Raw genomic sequence first — 19,143 nt, 5'->3', positions numbered from 1 at the left:
CCTCTTTGCTATGCTGCCTCAAACAACACACTCCATTTGAAGGACATGCCTTGAGACTGGAAGTCAGCACACTTGACTGGGTTACAAGCAAGCGTTAAATGCTATACTTCACTGGAGATATAAACAATAGCTGGAATGAATTGTTTAAAAAAGTTCTAAATAGTTATTTCCTAAAAGTATCTCTCCCCTTCTTCATGGATTGCTGCCTTGTCGTGGCGAAGGGGCTTGAGCAACTCAGAGAAACTATGGGCTATGCCGTGCAGGGACACCCAAGACGGACAGGACATAGTGGAGAGTTCCGACTAAACGCAATCCACCTGGAGTAGGAAATGGCAAGCCACTCCAGTATCTTTGCCAAGAACGCCCCATGATCAGAAACAAAAGGCTAAAAGATATGACGCTGGAAGATGGGCCCCTCAGGTCGGAAGGCGTCCAACATGCTACTGAGGAAGAGCGGAGGACAAGTACAAGTAGCTCCAGAGCTAATGAAGTGGTTGGGTCAAAGCCGAAAGGACGCTCAGCTGTGGACGTGCCTGGAAGTGAAAGGAAAATCCAATGCTGCAAAGAAAAATACTGCATAGGAACCTGGAATGTAAGATCTATGAACATTGGGAAGCTGGAGGTGGTCAAACAGGAGATGGCAAGAATAAACATCGACATCCTGGGCATCAGTGAACTAAAATGGACAGGAATGGGCGAATTCAGCTCAGATGATTATCATATCTACTATTGTGGACAAGAATCCCGTAGAAGGAATGGAGTAGCCCTCATAGTCAACAAAAGAGTGGGAAAAGCTGTAATGGGATACAATCTCAAAAATGATAGAATGATGTCAATACGAATCCAAGGCAGACCATTCAACATCACAATAATCCAAGTTTATGCACCAACCAGCATTGCTGAGGAGACTGAAATTGAACAATTCTATGAAGATTTACAACACCTTCTAGAACTGACACCAAAGAAAGATGTTCTTCTCATTCTAGGGGACTGGAATGCTAAAGTAGGGAGCCAAGAGATAAAAGGAACAACAGGGAAGTTTGGCCTTGGAGTTCAGAACGAAGCAGGACAAAGGCTAATAGAGTTTTGTCAAGAGAATAAGCTGGTCATCACAAACACTCTTTTCCAACAACACAAGAGGCGACTCTATACATGGAAATCACCAGATGGGCAATATCGAAATCAGATTGATTATATTCTCTGCAGCCAAAGATGGAGAAGCTCTATACAGTTAGCAAAAACAAGACCTGGAGCTGACTGCGGTTCTGATCATCAGCTTCTCATAGCAAAATCCAAGCTTAGACTGAAGAGATTAGGAAAAACCACTGGGCCACTCAGGTATAATCTAAACCAAATCCCTTATGAATACACAGTGGAAGTAAAGAACAGATTTAAGGAACTAGATTTGGTGGACAGAGTGCCTGAAGAACTTTGGATAGAGGCTCGTAACATTGTCCAGGAGGCAGCAACGAAAACCATCCCAAAGAAAAGGAAATGCAAGAAAGCAAAGTGGCTGTCCAACGAGGCCTTAGAAATAGCAGAGAGGAGAAGGGAAGCAAAATGCAAGGGAGATAGGGAAAGTTACAGAAACTTGAATTCAGACTTCCAAAGAATAGCAAGGAGAGACAAGAGGGCCTTCTTAAATGAACAATGCAAAGAAATAGAGGAAGATAACAGAAAAGGAAAGACCAGAGATCTGTTCAGGAAAATTGGACATATTAGAGGAACATTTTGCGCAAAGATGAACATGATAAAAGACAAAAATGGGAGGGACCTAACAGAAGCAGAAGACGTCAAGAAGAGGTGGCAAGAATACACAGAGGAATTATATCAGAAAGATTTGGATATCCCGGACAACCCAGACAATGTAGTTGCTGACCTTGAGCCAGACATCCTGGAGAGCGAAGTCAAGTGGGCCTTAGAAAGCCTGGCTAACAACAAGGCCAGTGGAGGTGATGGCATTCCAGTTGAACTATTTAAAATCTTGAAAGATGATGCTGTTAAGGTGCTGCATTCAATATGCCAGCAAGTTTGGAAAACTCAACACTGGCCAGAGGATTGGAAAAGATCAGTCTACATCCCAATCCCAAAGAAAGGCAGTGCCAAAGAATGCTCCAACTACCGTACAATTGCACTCATTTCGCACGCTAGCAAGGTTATGCTCAAAATCCTACAAGGTAGACTTCAGCAGTATGTGGACCGAGAACTCCCAGAAGTACAAGCTGGATTCCGAAGAGGCAGAGGAACTCGAGACCAAATTGCTAACTTGCGCTGGATTATGGAGAAAGCCAGAGAGTTCCAGAAAAATATCTACTTCTGCTTCATTGACTATGCGAAAGCCTTTGACTGTGTGGACCACAGCAAACTATGGCAAGTTCTTAAAGAAATGGGAGTGCCTGACCACTTTATCTGTCTCCTGAGAAACCTATATGTGGGACAGGAAGCAACAGTTAGAACTGGTCATGGAACAACTGAGTGGTTCAAAATTGGGAAAGGAGTACGGCAAGGCTGTATATTGTCCCCCAGCTTATTTAACTTATATGCAGAATACATCATGCGAAAGGCTGGACTGGAGGAATCCCAAACCGGAATTAAGATTGCCGGAAGAAATATCAACAACCTCCGATATGCAGATGATACCACTCTGATGGCAGAAAGTGAGGAGGAATTAAAGAACCTTGTAATGAGAGTGAAAGAGGAGAGTGCAAAAAACGGTCTGAAACTCAACATCAAAAAAACTAAGATCATGGCCACTGGTCCCATCACGTCCTGGGAAATAGAAGGGGAAGATATGGAGGCAGTGTCAAATTTTATCTTCCTGGGCTCCATGATCACTGCAGATGGAGACAGCAGCCCTGAAATTAAAAGGCGCCTTCTTCTTGGGAGGAAAGCGATGACAAATCTGGACAGCATCTTGAAAAGCAGAGACATCACCTTGCCAACAAAAGTCCGAATAGTCAAAGCTATGGTTTTTCCTGTCGTGATGCTGGACCATAAAGAAAGCAGACCGCCGAAGAATTGATGCCTTTGAATTGTGGTGCTGGAGGAGGCTCTTGAGAATCCCCTGGACTGCAAGGAGAACAAACCTATCAGTTCTAAAGGAAATCAACCCTGAGTGCTCACTGGAAGGACAGATCCTGAAGCTGAGGCTCCAGTACTTTGGCCATCTAATGAGAAGAAAAGAGTCCTTGGAAAAAACCTTGATGTTGGGAAAGTGTGATGGCAAGAGGAGAAGGGGACGACCGAGGATGAGATGGCTGGACAGTGTCATGGAAGCAACCAACATGAACCTGACACAACTCCGGGAGGCAGTGGAGGACAGGAGGGCCTGGCGTGCTCTGGTCCATGGGGTCACGAAGAGTCGGACACGACTAAACGACTAAACACACAAAAGTATCTCTATATTGTCTTTTAATTCTAAATGTCCAGGTTAGCTGCAACAGTACAATGAAACAACTTATACTAGTGTTACAAATAGTTACAGCAGAAATTATTTATTTATATTATACACATACAAGGGGAGTGGCGTATAAAGCCTGCAAAAGGTATTCACATGGTGTAGGTGCCAGGACAGCCTCTTTTGGGAGAGAATTCCATAAGTGGTGTGCTACAATCAAAAAAGCTCTGGCTATATTAAGTTGGATATAAGTGAGGGCACTCATGACCAGCACAGGGGGGCACCCCCCCCAAATCTTGGAGTGAAGCACCAATTATCCCAGTCCATAAGATACCCCTGACTGCCAGGTACACACTTGTGATCTGTAACAAGACTAATGTTTCTGCATGATCAAAACCTGACATCATAAATCATCATCAACAACATACAGTACTGTCATTAAATGTGTATCAAACAATGTCAGATTGGTTGGTGGATGCATATGAGTAACCTCACTGCAGAAATTTGCTATAATTAGCAGAAACTTACTATTTTTCATTCTAACTCTTGCCTTGTTCTAAGAAACTTATCTTGGTGTTTTAACTCCTCAGTAAATCTATACAGTTGGCCAAGTTTCCTATAGACAAACAAATAAAACTGATCTACTAATCTTATAGCGACTCCATAGTTATCTTCACAGTTTGGAAGAGTCAAGACCAAAAGCTGGTTCCATCCCAAAAGACAGAAATGTAGTGAAAAACGGAAGTGTAATGGTAAGGGTTGAAATGATCAGAAAGTTTAATTCTCGTAAGGACTCTGTGCTCATCCTTATGAGAATTAAACTTCTGCTTATCAATACTGAATGGGCAGGAAAAGGTTAAAAAAAAGCTATCGCAAGTCATCTTGCAAATATAAAGTGAAACAGAACTTTTATCAGCTAGGTTGTCAGTGTAGGAAAACATCCTTATTCAGTTAATCACAGACTTATTTTCTCTCACAAATGAGAGCTTAAAAGAGATTATGCTGCACACTCTTGAGAATATGGAAGGAAGAACAAGAGTAATGAAAGCAAATGTTACAATCAAAGCTGGCACAATTAAATAAAGAAAACCATCATTCAGCCAATTTGAATAAAGTAGGTTTCTGGATAAGCAGTAAGACTCTCATTCCCTCAGATAATCTAACATGGGGGGGAAATGACAGAATATATCTGATAGGAAATAGATGGTTATTAATGTGGCAAAGTTTATCTCTACATCCTCCCTCTGCAGTTGCAGTGTTTATTTTATCTGTCTGTTCAGTCAAGATATAGCTCCTTATGAGGACTAGCAAGGAAACCACCAAGGTTATAAGTTCCCCTCCACTTGCACTGAGCAGCAATATGCCTCCATATCTACATGCTGGATCCCTAGGGCCCCTTTGCTGTTAACTACAATTTGACTTCCTTATTTTTAATCTCTGGAGCACTCAGGAGTGTATGCATGGTTATCTTCTCCTATTTTATCCTCACGATAATCCTGTGAGGAAAGCTGAGAAAGAGAACGAGGACAAGCATACACTTCGTTTGTCCTGGACCACCGTGCAAGTTTTGTGGATGAGCGGAGATTTGACATCACCCTGACTGCTGTACCAATAATGTTGGAGGGATGTCAAGGCATAACAAAAGGCAGGGCAAGAAAAGGAATCAATAGGCAGAAAGAAGTGGGTCTCCCAACTCACTCACAAGTATTTGGAAGGCACAAGAGTAAAAGAACCCCATGCCAAAGCCAACTCTCCTCCTGTGTACTTTTGGAGGCCATCCCAAATTCTGTGGGAAAATGGTGCAGGAGCATGTGCAGGAGTGACCGAACCAAGATCCTCCCATATTTCAGGCTGACCACTTCAAGAGGCACTTTATGCCCAGATACACACTTTGTACTCTCTCTCTCTCTCTCTCTCTCTCTCTCTGTGTGTGTGTGTGTGTGTGTGTGTTCAGTTGACTGCAAAACAATGCAAAATAAATTTCTTTTATTTATATATGTATTCATGTATTTTATGATGTAAGCCGCCTAGAGTGGTTGTAACTTTACCAGATAGGCGGGATATAAATAGAATAAATAAATAAATAAATAAATATAAATAAACAACAAAAAATTAAAATCCAGGGTAAGTGTGAACTGCAATACTGAAAATACTGAAATGAAGTGAACTGCTTCAGCCTTCAGTCAGAAACGTGTCTGGCTTCTTCTTAAAAGGTAAAAATGACAAGAAAGCAGCAGCCTCACTCTTAAGAAGATGATTCCCTAGATGCTTGGTACGTGTATGGTTCCAGCCACATCAGTGGAACAACAACTGTCTGAGAACTCTCCCACTGCCCTCAAAGAAAAGAGGACAAGTCTTTCTTTGGTTCACCAAGAAATGCACAAAGGAGGCAAGACTCCAGAGGACCTCTCTTTAGTCTATGTTCTGCCTTGTTTTGAACAAACAAAAGCATCATCTAGCGTCCACAGATAAAAGGCAAAGGAAAGCAGCAGTTCTGGCAAGAGCAGAGGGAGAATCAATGGGTGGGGTGCCCCAGGCAAGCAGGAGGAGAAAAATGTTCCATTTTCTTTCCTGTTAAAGAATGGGTCCCTGTTTATGTCTGGTGCATCCTCTTCCCTGAGCACAAGCTCTAGTGATCTAATGCGCTCAAGAACTTAATAGATCTTTGATTGCATTACGAGCATTTTCTTATTACAGCGGAGGTCTTGAGGCAGCTCTAAAAAGATGGGTAATTTTCTAAAAGCTACTCATAAAGCTACATATATAAATATGATTTTAAAAGGTGGCGCAGCCAGATGTAAGCATATTACTTGATTACTGCCTCAGCAGGACCTGTGCTTTAGACTGGACATGACCAATATCACCAATTAGTTGGTTTACTGCTTGGCAGTGACAGCGCTCTCACGTTTTATTACTAGGAAGTCTTTTCCTCCATACTTACCATCCAAGACGCTACCAAAGCAAAACCTGGAGAAGTTTCTTTTTGAGACTACAACTTTCAGAATTCCCAGCCAGCACGGGGAATTGTGCCCAGAAAAAAAGGCTTTCCAAGTTGTGACTGAGGATCAGATGTAAAGTCCCTTGAGCCAAGCACTTCAATTCCAGATGTCTAAATCTTAGCAGTCAGATTTCAAAACTTAGGAAGAGCTCATAACTTCTTACACGTGTGAGTAGTAAAGGCAGATTCAAATAACATCTGCTGTTTATTTGTAAAAGCAAATGGTGAGAGTGCAGTCAATTCATTACCATTTACCTTTACATAAATTATTAAGAGAAAGCTAGACAGATTATAACCTATTTCCCCTTTTAGGCTGCATTGAACATGGAGAGCTTTACAATCACAACACTCTTGCTCCTAAAGGCAGTTCCCTTCATTTCTGCCTGCATTTTACTGTTCATGTGGAATTTTGTCATATACCGTATTTTTCGCTCCATAAGACGCACCTTTCCACAAGACGCACCAAATTTTTAGGAGACGAAAACAGGAAAAAAATAATTTGTTTTCTTCTCCTAAAAATTGGTGAGCCTTATGGAGAGGTCCATCTTATGTAACACACCCTAAGACCCTTTGGAGGCTCACCCTGCCCCCCGGGGGTCAGAGGGGGCGACATCGCCAGTTTCTGGGACTCTGCTGAAGCTTCCCAAGCCTCAAAAGAGTCTGAGAAGCTGGTGATACCCCCCCTCTGGCCCAGCGGGGGGGGGGGCAGGGTGAGTCTCTAAAGGCTCCTAGGGTGTGTTCCAGGACCCTTTAGAGACTCACCCTGCCCCCCTCAGGGGTCAGAGGGGGCAAAATCACCACCTTCTGGGACTCTTCAGAGGCTTCCCAAGCCTCAAGACTCCCAAAAACTGGCGATTTTGCCAGTGCTGGCCCCATGCAGGGGTGGGAGGAGCGTGCCAAGGATCCTGAGAGGCTCCCTCGGACCCTTGCCACGCTCCCTCCCACCCCCCCACGGGGCCAGGGGGGGTAAAATCGCCAGCTTCTTGGAGTGTTTGGAGGCTCCCCAAGCTTCCAAACACTCCCAGAACCTGGCGATTTCACCAGCGCTGGCCACGTGGGGGGGTGGGAGGAGCGTCGCAAGGGTCTGAGTGAGCTTTCAAGGACCCTTGGGACGCTCCCCCCACCTGGAAGCTGGTGATTTCACCGGCGCTGGTCCCGTGGGGGGTGGGGGAGCCTTGCAAGGGTCCTGGAAGGCTCACCTGGACCCTTGCGACGCTCCCCCCGCACAGCGTCGAAATTGTGCCTTTGTTCCATTCCACTTCCTGCCCCACATTTTGGGAGGGAAAAAGTGCGTCTTATGGAGCAAAAAATACGGTATTTTACGTATGGGTGTTTTGTGATTTAATTACCAGATGGGAGGGTATTTTAGATTCAAACATGTTTTACATTCTTCACGACAATTTATATTACAGGTTTGATTAGAATTTGTAACCAGATTTCTTTCCTGCTTTTTTTTTTGTTTGCTATTGTGAATGCTATGTATAACTGGAGCTAATTACTATTTTAACCTCAGTTTTTGAAATATGGCTTATTTCAGAATATGTGAGGAAGATGCAAATTAAACCACAGAGGCCATTTTATGTTATCTGAATCACCCAATTTAAAAAAAATCCTATCTATTAATATTTTTTTCAGACTCTCCCACTCCTCAGGGCTATACAAGATAAGGTGGGGGGAGCCAAATGTATTTTTCACAGTTCTGCCCTACTGACATACAAAGTAGAGTGCAGAGATGTAATTTTTAATAATAAAAAAACTTTCTGATAACATAAAAGATATTTGTGGATGATGAGGGAACTGAGGACACACACACACACAACCATGTCTCCATCTCTTTCAACACCACACTGTTGTTTCATGGACTTGAATTCTTCCTGGCCCTTGCAATGAAAGCATCTTGGGCTGGGATGAAAATCCTCTAAAGTAAGGATGGAATACAGAGCAGAAAAAGAGAAGAGAAGGTTCCATTTACTTCACAGCATGTGTTCTGTTGTAAAAGTGGGATCCACACCCTCCTGCTTGAGACATGAATGGCGGGGACAGAACGTGTTTTGTTTTACAGCCTAAGCCTATTCTTATCTATTCAGAAGGAAATCACACAAAACCTGATAGAGCTTTACTCCCTGGGAAGTGGGATTATAGTCCAGGTAACTTTTGGCTCTTATAAAGAAGATCTGCCAAAATCACATTCCACAGCACTTCACCTTCCGCTGAGTGTTGTGTTGTGCTGATGGTGGGATTAAGCACAGTAAGATTGCTCAGCAATTGCAGAACACATTTCCTTGGCAGTAAATTTCATTCCTCCTCACTTTTACCATTAATTCATCCTTGCCTAGAAGAACAGCAGTAAGTTTGCATCTGCACTTAAGGGGTTCAGAAAATGGAACGCTTTGCAAATGTACAATATACATTTATACCAATTCAGACCAATTTGGTTTGTAGCCATGTTTGTCTGTTCTGGCTTGCAGCAGCATTTGAAGGTCTCAGTTAGAAGTACTTTGCAACCAGAACAGCCCTAGATTCTTTTAACAGGAGGGACAGAACCTGAAACCTTAATTGCTTACTAATCAGCAGGTAGCTTGGTTTTCCCACTAGGCATCTGTCTAAGGAAATGGAGTCCAACTTGAACCATTTGGAGATAGTGCCTTATAATTGCAAGGCAGGCTCTAAAACTGAAAGGGAAAACTGTAGCACCTCCCCAAAAGGGGCAAGCTGCCTACTGAATGATTGAAGGGCTCCTCTTAAATCAAGAGGCAGAATAAAAGTTAATAATAATGGATCTTTGTTACCTGTCACAATGGTTGCACTTAAAGGGCTTTGCCCCCGTGTGTTTCCTGTAGTGCCGTGTGAGTTCATCACTTCGTGCAAAACGCCATTCACACCCTTCCCACGAACACTTGTAAGGCTTTTCACCTGCAGAAGAGAAGAAAGAGGCCTTGTTAATCTTCAGCAAAAACTGGAGCAGGATACCCACCACTAGCTGCCACCCTCCCTCCCTCCCTTTTTCTTTCTTCCGCTGTCCTTCTCTCCAAAGAGATCCAGAACAACGTGCAACACAAAACCATAATCTATCACACACAACAATAAAATACTTCATATAAATCATGAAATGCAATAAAACTTAGCCACAACATATTCACTTTTAACATATAAAAATGCTAGCCACGTAAGTGGTGGAATGCCAACCTCTGGAGGGACATGATCAGCAGGGATTCAGAGCTACTCCCAAGAACCCAAACAAGGTGGCGAGGCTTCCCTTCTCAAACTCACCCGGGTCCTTCCCACAGCAATGCACTTGATGGCAAAGAGACAAACAGGACTCTAAGCCTGGTCGCCTAGAGATCGGGGGTATGTTTTATATTCCAACGTGCAGATATGCAAAAACATTCCTCAATCGCTAGTGGTTCTCCCACTCCAAAGACTCACTGTGTAAATATAGTACATATAAGTATATTTCCTTAATTTGGAAGATTTTTTCGAGTTACAGAAGTGAGGGGCATTTTGATATATAAATTTGATTTCAGGTGCTGAGAGTTAGAGATACATATCTCTATCTACACCTGTGTGCAGAAAGCATGCATGTGACCAGTACCTTATCGTTAAACAAAAAATTGAAGTGCAATTGCTTTAATGCTTTCAAAATATACATATAGTTTTTTTTTTCATTTTTAGACAATTAATTAAAATCAAGCAGGAATATATGACATTAGAGACCTTCATTTCCAGGTTCTCACATTAAATCCATACACAGATTGATTTATTGCACGCATGAGACAATATGTACATCACCTGACAGCTTGCATGACTAACTGTGACCATTGCATGCTCTTATAAAGTGTGCAACTGCGTTCAATCAGGAATTACATATTTTAAAGTGCCATTTCAGTACAGTGATTATTTCACAGACTTTCCTTTATGAAATGAGAATCTCACTGTCTCCCCCACCCCCACATGCTACCCTTCACCACCCCGTGGCACCGAGTGCCTCAGTTCCTTAGAACCATCCACTGCTGCCCGGCATGCAAAAAGGCACACGTGACTAACAGAAGGGAGGATGAGTGGGAAGTGTGAATTCACAGATGACCACTCAAAGAACCAGTGTTACAGGTAATTAAGCTCTTTTTCTTCTTCATGGTCTCTTTGAATGAGTGACTAGCAAGCTGACTTACCCAGAGGAGGGACCTCACGAGAGCACAGAGGCCAGAACAGCATGACCCACGGAGGCTTCAGCCATGGCCCGGACGTCCAGTCAATAATGGGTCACAAAGGTTGACAGTGTAGCCCATGTGGCTGCCTTGCAGATGTCAGACAGGTCCACACCTTCTTAAGGAATCCTGTAGAGGAGGCCACAGCCCTCGTCGAGTGGGCCCTCAAGGTGTGTGGTAAAGGCATCTGGGCAAGATTGTACGCCAGTCGAATAGCTGAAAGGATCCATCTAGAGACTGTCTGTGACGTGACTGCCGATTCCCTGGAATGACCTTGATAGCTGACAAACAGCCTCTTTGAAGTGCAGAAGGACGAGGAGTGAGATACATAGTAGGAGAGTGCCCGCCTGACATCCACGGAGTGCAAAGAACATTCAAGACGTGAAGCCGGTGCAGGGGAAAATGTACACTAGGCTGGCTTAAATGAAAATAAGTGGCCACCTCGGGCACAAAGGAAAAGTCCAGATAGAGTGTCACCTTGTCCGGGTGGAACTGAAGGAAAGGAGGGCCCACCCTAAGAGCAGCCAGTTCTTCTGCCCGACGTGCAGAGGTCATGGCAAGGAGGAAGGCAGTCTTCAGAGTCAGAGTGAGCAGCCTTTCAGATGCCATAGCCAGGGGTTCAATGGAAGCCTCATGAGGTGATTAAGCACGAGCTGAAGGGACCACTGCGGGGTAGGAGGTTTGTAAGCTGGATGCATGTTTCTCAAGCCATGTAAGAATTGCTTGAGAGTGGGATGGTGGAATAAAGCTGCTGCTTCTGAAGAGTGCAGCTGAAGAGCCACTATTGCCACCATGTAAACTTTCAGTGTGGAATGAGAAAGGCCACAATGGAAAAGATGGAGGAGGAACTGGAGGACCACATCGAGAGATGTTGGCTGTACAGGTAAGTGGTGTGAGGATGCAAATGCACGAAAGAGTTTACATTTGTAGGAGTACATCAGTGTTGTAGAGTGTTTCCGCACATGGCTCAAGACGTCGGCTACAGTGGGAGTAGCCTCCACACCGTTAGGTGAAGGGAGTCCAGGTCCGGATGGAATGTCCTGCTGTGGTGCAAGGTCAGTAACTGAGGAATTGCCAGGAGTCGGAGATGCTCCGCTGCCCTCTGGTGCAGAGCGGAGAACCACAGTTGGCGGGGTTACCAAGGGGTGATGAGGATGGTGTCTGCATTGTCCTGGTGGACCCTGATGACTGTTTTCTGAATAAGCGGAATTGATGGAAACAGGTACAGCCGGCCAGTGGAGCAGCTGCTCATGAAAGCGTCTCTCCGGGAATGACGGCCAGTCCCTGCACGAGAGCAGTAACGACTGCACTTCTTGTTGTTTACAGAAGCAAACACATCTACTTGTGGTCTGCCCCAACGGTGGCAGAGAAGACGAAAGATCTTGTCGTCGATAGCCCACTCGCGGCTGCAAGACTGGAGCCTGCTGAGATGGTCCGCTAGGGCATTTCCCTCTGACGTCACATGAACTGTCACAGGGTAAATGTGGTAGGCATAACACCATTCCCACAGCTGAATGGCCAGATAGAGAAGGGGATGGGAATGCATGCCTCCATGTTTGTTGATATAGAAGACAGCCGTCATGTTGTCTGAGGCCACCTAAACCATCTGGCCTGCAATTTTATTTATTTATTTATTTATTTATTTATTTATTTATTTATTTATTTATTTATTTATTTATTTATTTATTTATTTATTTATTTATTTATTTATTTATTTATTTATTTATTTATTTATTTATTTATCTAACTAACTAACTAACTAACTAACTAACTAACTAACTAACTAACTAACTAACTAACTAACTAACTAACTAACTAAATACTAACTAACTAACTAACTAACTTATATGCCGCCCACACTACCCGAAGGTCTCTGGACGGCTTACAGCATTTAAAATACAATAAAAAGGCAAAATAAAAGGGCAAAATAATTAACATGCAATTAAAATATATATTCTAAAATTTGCCATCAGACCCACAGCTGATATTATTTCAGTTAAAAGCCTTCTGGAACAGGAAGGTTTTGACCTGGCACTGAAATGTCATCAGTGTCGGTGCCAGACGAATCTCAGTCGGGAGGGCATTCCATAGTCTGGGAGCAGCTGCCGAAAAGGCCCTTTCTCTACAAGCCGTCCCTCTTACCTCCTTAGGGGATGGCTCTTTCAAAAGAGCCCCCTGGTTAGATCTTAACTGCCGGGTAGGTTCTGTTTGAACGCTCAAAAAGCCTGGATAACTGCAAGCAGCTCCAGGTGACTGATGTGGAAACAAGCCTTGCTCTCAGACCACAGGCTGTGTACAGTCAAGTCTCCCAAGTGCGCGCCCCATCCAGTCAGACTGGCATCTGTGGCCAGTTGCGCTGTCCGTGCCAGAGGGCCAAACAACCCTCCCACCAGGAGGTTTGGCAGACAGCCCCACCAGGTCAACCTGGACACCAGCTTGACAGTGGCCTCTAGTAGCTTGGAAGGGGGGATCGAGCACAGCATTGAAGAGGGAGAAGTACCACACCTGTAGGGATCTCATTTTCAGGCGGCCACACTAGACCACAGCTGTGGTAGATGCCATGAAACCCAACAGATGCTGAGTCTGGTGGGCCAATACTAAAGCTCCCAGGAGGAAAGACTTCAAAATGAGCTGGATTTTTGCTATCCTGTCTTCTGGCAGGTAGGCTTGGCCTAGGGAGGAGTTGAGCACCACTCCAGTGTAAGACACTCGCTGAGTAGGCTGTAGGGTGGACTTCTCCAGATTGACTTGGAGACCAAGGGCTGATAAAAGAGAGTCAATGTCGTGTCTTGCTCGGCCTGGGTGCGAGGCAGCACCACCAGCAGCCAATTGTCCAGGTAAGGGAACACCGTGATGCCTTGCAAACGGAGATGTGCTGCCACCGGGGCTAAGCATTTCATGAACACTCAAGGGGAGACTGACAATCCGAAGGTCATTCCTTTGATAGAGAATCTGAGAGAGCAGCAATGATCTGGCCGGATGCTGATGTGAAAGTAGCTGTCCTTGAGGTCTATGACTGTGAACCAATTGTTCCGCCTGAGCATCTGGATGGTACCCTCGAGGGAGATCATACGGAATCGCCAAGGAGTGATAGAAGAATTGACGTGATGGAGGTCTAAGATGGGGCGTAGGCCCCCATCTGTCTTTGGGATCATGAAGTACCGGAAACGGAAGCTGAGTGTTACATCTGGGTTATAAACCTGTATGATGGCATCTTTCTGAAGTAAAGAGCAAGTTTCATCCTCCAACGGAGGAGAGGGATTGGTGGTCTTGAGTAATCTCTTCACGGGAAGAGCATCAAACTCAATGACATAGCCCCTGGCTATGATGGTGAGGACCAGGAGTCCAAAGTGATGCTCTGCCAGATATTGAAGAAGGCAGAGAGGAGAATAGAAGGGTTGGCGGCTGCTGGTGGATGGGTCACATCAAAAGTTCTGTCTGGTCTTGTGGTGCGGGCGATGTGCCTGTTGACGGCACTGTCTGCCCACCTGTTGGCGAAAGGGTGCCGGCGGGAACCCTGAGGCCTGATTTCCCTGTTGGTCCTGAGAAGGCCTATAAGGATACGTACGGCGCCAGGCACTCAGAGGATGGTATTACTGTGTGGAGTATGACCTAGCTGTCTTCCTCAGCTTCAACAAGTTGTTTAGGATTTCATCTGTCTTGTCATCAAACAGACCCACACCATCAAAGGTAAGGTCTTCAATCCTTGACTTCACGGCCTCAGAAATACCTGCAGACCGCAGTCAGGCATAGTGGTGTAGAACCGATAATGCAGTGGCGAAGGTGGCCCGTAGAATCCATTGCTGGCTGATATCTATAGTAGGGCTCAAGCCTATGCGATCTAGAATAGAGATGAAGATCAGACTCAAATTCCTCGGGCTCGAAGAAATGAAGGCGTTCATAGCACCGCAACCTCTTAGCCTCATGATATCAGTAGCCATCGTCGGGAGGCATAGGCCGATGCTGGGAAGTCTCAGGCTCGACAGGTGGCTCCAAATGTCAAGTCTTTTCTGTTCTCTTCCTAGGGGCCTCCAACAGGACCGACTCCAGTGGAGACATCAAGGCATGCCGAGAAAACGAGCCTGGATGAGGCCAAGGGCTAGCCTGTTCCAACTGAACAATCTAGGTATGTCCCCAGTCAGATGACTGACTAAATTGCGGGTATGGTGGGGCCTCTGGCACTGGGGGCAGAACATCCTCATCCCCCAAAGGTATGCTAAGGCAGAGATAGTCAACCCCTGGGTCCACGACCTGGTGCTGGTCCATGGGCTTGCAGGAACTGGGCCGCAGATACGGATCTCCACCTCCCCGCAGGCGTGACACACCCCCTGCGAGCATGACATGCCCCCGCATGTGCAACATGCCCACCGCGCAAGCACGCCCACCCCCCTGCAAATGGAGCTCGCTCCCCTCAGCCAGTCCTAAAAAGGTTGGGGACCGCTGTGCTAAGGCACCGATTCCCGCCAGGATCTATCAACGGTCAGCGGCAAGAGCGTGGTATTTTCTGCTGTGTGGCTTCTGTGTGGCTGCAGGCTTCTTCTTTTTTGTAGACATCGAAACCAAGGGAGGCTTCGGTGTCGATATTGTAGCCATCAACCTCAAGCCCAAGGAGGACGCATGGGGCTTCGATGCCATCTTAGGTCCTTTTGGGACCTTAGGAGGAGGTGAAGAGCCTGAGGTTCGAGAACACTCTGAAGCTTGGGCAGATTCCATTGGGGCACCTAGAGATGGAGACAGGGACCTTCCCCACAAAAAGGAATGGAGACGACGAAGTCTCAACTTAAGAGCCGGCTTCATAAAGTTCTTGCAAGCCACAGAGTGTCGGCTGGTGTTCCTCCCCCAAGCAAAACAAACAGTGGGAATGCCCGTCTGAGAGGGGTATTTTGTTGGAGCAGGTCTCAGACCTCTTGAAGAGGCCTGGAGCAGCCATAAACAAAGTCACAGCTCTCTCAAACAAACAAATAACAGTCAGTTCCCCCCCCCCCCCCAACTCAGAATCATTGAACGGTCCAAGTCAGAGATCTGGGAGGTCCAAAAAAAGGGTAAGTTTTTTTAAAAAGAGAGAAACGGTAAGCTCCTAACCGAGGTGCAGCAGCAGCAAGAAAGGAACTGAGACACTCGGTGCTGAGGCGGAGTTAAGGGTAGCGTGTGGGAGGTCCCAGCACCATGTGCTTAAGCTCTGGAATATTCCGAGGTTTCTCTGCGCAGGTGCACTAAACCCATTAGTATGCATTCACAGAGACCACAAAGAAGAATCAAGCATCAGCACTTTGACTAAACTGATAGTACCTCGTGGATGCCTTTCATTAAAAGGACAACATATTGTATTTACTTGCTCAATATTTGAGGCCCCTTAGTGGGGCATCCTATTGGCCTGTGTCCTTCCCCAGTGTTGGACACTCTTCAATAGTCGGTGTGCTGGCTGCTTGCCTATCTATCACGGTAATGCAGAGCTGAGATTTTTGCCCCATGCCCAAATATATGCATCCAAAGTCTTAATTACGCCCATCCTGATATGTGTATGGTCAGTTAGGCCTGACATACTTAAGAGAGCAACACTTCATAGGCCTAAACTTGCGTTGATCGCTGCCGCTGGTCCACTTTCCCTCCCCACTGGTTTACCCAGCAATGGCAGTCCCGGCACACAAGAGGAATTTACTGAAGCTCCAGGTTCACCTGCCCAAACTGTCTAACATTGCTGTCTTTATTGCATCAGTTCCACCATCCACATATACATGACAACAGTGGCTCAGGGATGTGCGGGGTGGCCATCTCATTTTCTGTCTCAACTGATGTCAAGGCTCACTGGCTCTATACAACGTTGCTCGGTTCTGAAAAATGAGGTTTGTTTAGAACAGAGGGGCCATGCTCACTTTTATTTTGGGCCGCATTGGCATTATGGTTGCCTTCAAAGGGCCGGTTGCAAGACTATATAAATGTATCTACTCTTTATCATATTAAATATAATCCTCCTCATTCGATCATTACTGCTTTTAGTAATAACATAAGTAATAACTACCTCTGAAAGTAAAAGTCTATGATCAAAACCTAGAAATAATGGTAAGCAGATATTCAAGTGTACAACTATTATACAATTTATTGAAAAGTGAGTTTTAGTAACACTCGTTGATGCCTGCTCCACAGCCTCATTCGTGTTCATTTTGTTAATTATTCACAGAAGTCTCCCACCCTTCCCTCGTGCTTGCTACAGCCCTCGGCCTCCTCACTCACTTCTGTAGCCAATGGGGTAGAGGAGGCAGAGATGGCTGCTGCTAGGCAATGCCATCGAACAGTCCTTGCCAGAAGCCGTAACGAGTGGCCATTAGCGAGGACTACATTTCCCAAGGTCCTGTATGCCACCCAAGAGGCTGCACTTTCTGGCTCTTCGATGCTTGGAATGCTGGGATTAGAAGTCCTGCTGGGTGGATTCCCAGCACCCATGCCGAGCATTATGGGTGACTGGGTAAGTGCCTGTGTATTGTATGCTGCACAGTGGCAGGGAACACCGCAATGGCCACATGAAACGGCCTGGCAGTCCAGATTTGGCCCACGGGCCTTGAGTCTGACACATGTGCTTTAGAAGGTTGCTCAGGAAATCCACACTGTCTGTCTTTCTACCTACCTAGACATATATATCATTTTGCAAAAGTTATACAAGGTGCTCACAAGGACCGCTCTCTGTGATATCACTAAGGCTGGCCACTTGATCTTAGGGTTTGGCCCTGAAATCTCAGCTGGTTATTCAATCTGGAAGTCTGCTCGCTGTCTGGTGCCAGAGATCAAACAGAGCCCTATTAGCAGCTTTTTCGGCAGCAAGTGAGGCCTGCTTGCGTCACCTTTGCATAAGTATGTAACGCGTGGATGCTAAGTACGAGTCTCCCACCAAAGATGTAGGTTAGCCCATACTTAATGCTACAAAAATACACAAACATTTTTAGTACGGAATTGAAATACAGAAGTCGTATCACTTTGCACTCTTCTTCTCTGCACAGTTGATAAACTTAGCATCTGCATATAAAATAACATATTCTATACTACTGCATCAAGGTTCAATAATTTATCTGCTAGATTTAGCTATAGTTTATTTTAGCCAATTTGTTTTATTATGCAAAATAAATATTTCAGTTCTTTTGATTTTGTAGTTTTTGTCGCCAGGATAACTGGAAGGCAGAATAATTATGTACAGAGTGTTCTGACACTCTATTTTAAATTCTGAATTTACTGTTGCTAGTTCATGATACTTTATGATACCTCTGCTCTTATTTAGATTCTCAGTTGTAGTTCTACATTAAATTTCTTTATAGTACCTATTTCATTCTCACCTTCCTGTTTTTGCATGATAGTATTCTGGGCATGAAGAGTTTCTACATTGTCTCCTGCCTTTAATACACCTTAAGCTATGCTTTACCATTGTTCCCATTAAACGATACATCCTCCTATATTTCACTGACCAGCAACAGCTGCCACATAAAATAATAAAATTAGTCTGACTAGAACAAGGACAAAGATAAAGACAGCAACAATAACAGGGTTTGCCTACTATCAAACCTAGGTAGAAAATGAAAGTGTCTCCATTATCTGGTCCTACAGCAGGATTTGATCAATCAGCTAGATCAGTGGTTCCCAACTTTGTATTCCCAACCCAGGTGTTCTTGGACTGCAACTCACAGAAACCTTGGCAAGCACAGCTTGTGGTGAAGGCTTCTGGGAATTGCAGTCCAAGAACACCCAGCTCAGACAGTGTCAATCAAAAGAAGCTCAAAGAAAAGATGACTTGTGTATGGAAGATATCATTAGAATTTGCTTGTATGCCACTTTTCTTAACACTGTGAACAAAGGGGCCCACATCTTTCTGTTTCTTGGTTCTTTTATCCAATCTGGCTGCTTTCCTTGTCTTTCAGACAACAGGCAGGACTGACTCCTGTGCTCATATTCTAATATAGGAAACCGCCACACTGAACACTGGAAAAATGTTGCTTTAAAACTAACAACCACACACAGGAACAATCCCTTGATTACAGTTTGTCCAGAATCCTAAATGCAGTCTCTGTCTCATTATTTTTTGGAAGCAGTGCAAACAGGAAATGAGGGCTCTGACTGTTTTACAGGACAAATCTTTGACAAAACCATGTCATCTTCAATAGTCAACAAATGAGGAGATGAAATGGGGCAAATCAATCTCTGTTTTCAACCCCCACCCCAGTTATAATGAAGCAAACAAACATCTCTCATCTGAGTCTGAGGAAGAGAGAAAAGTCTGTGTGTGGTTAATCACCTACTAAACATTATTGATTGCAAGCAAGGCTGTGCTACTTGAAAGATAAAGTGGAAATCTGGCAGAGGCAAAGGAAGAGAATAGGTAGAGATATCTCTCATGGTTCAGCAACCAGAGCCTTTTATCCTCAGCTCAGGGCTTTCAAAAAGGGAAAGAGGGAGGATGAAAAAGCAAAGCAGAGAGGAAACCCTAAACCAAATTGCAGCAGGCATAGTGAAGCCAAACAGCAATTGATCCATCAGTCAAGCCATCAAAGCTCAGAGACGCA

At 44.8% G+C, this 19,143-nt stretch overlaps 1 protein-coding gene across 3 annotated transcripts in view; it reads right to left on the bottom strand.

The window, feature by feature from the left end:
* KLF7 (KLF transcription factor 7) overlaps window positions 1-19,143 on the bottom strand; it is an 89,381-nt gene that overhangs the window by 8,338 nt on the left and 61,900 nt on the right. For all 3 annotated transcript variants that reach the window (XM_078379517.1, XM_072978236.2, XM_072978245.2), the window contains exon 4: window positions 9,185-9,308. In XM_078379517.1, the coding sequence (XP_078235643.1) occupies window positions 9,185-9,308 (124 nt within the window). The remainder of the gene's footprint in view (window positions 1-9,184; window positions 9,309-19,143) is intronic.

The sequence above is a fragment of the Pogona vitticeps genome, chromosome 1 (assembly GCF_051106095.1).
Source record: "Pogona vitticeps strain Pit_001003342236 chromosome 1, PviZW2.1, whole genome shotgun sequence".
Classification (NCBI taxonomy): domain Eukaryota; kingdom Metazoa; phylum Chordata; class Lepidosauria; order Squamata; family Agamidae; genus Pogona; species Pogona vitticeps.
This window is presented reverse-complemented; position numbering and strand designations above follow the sequence as displayed.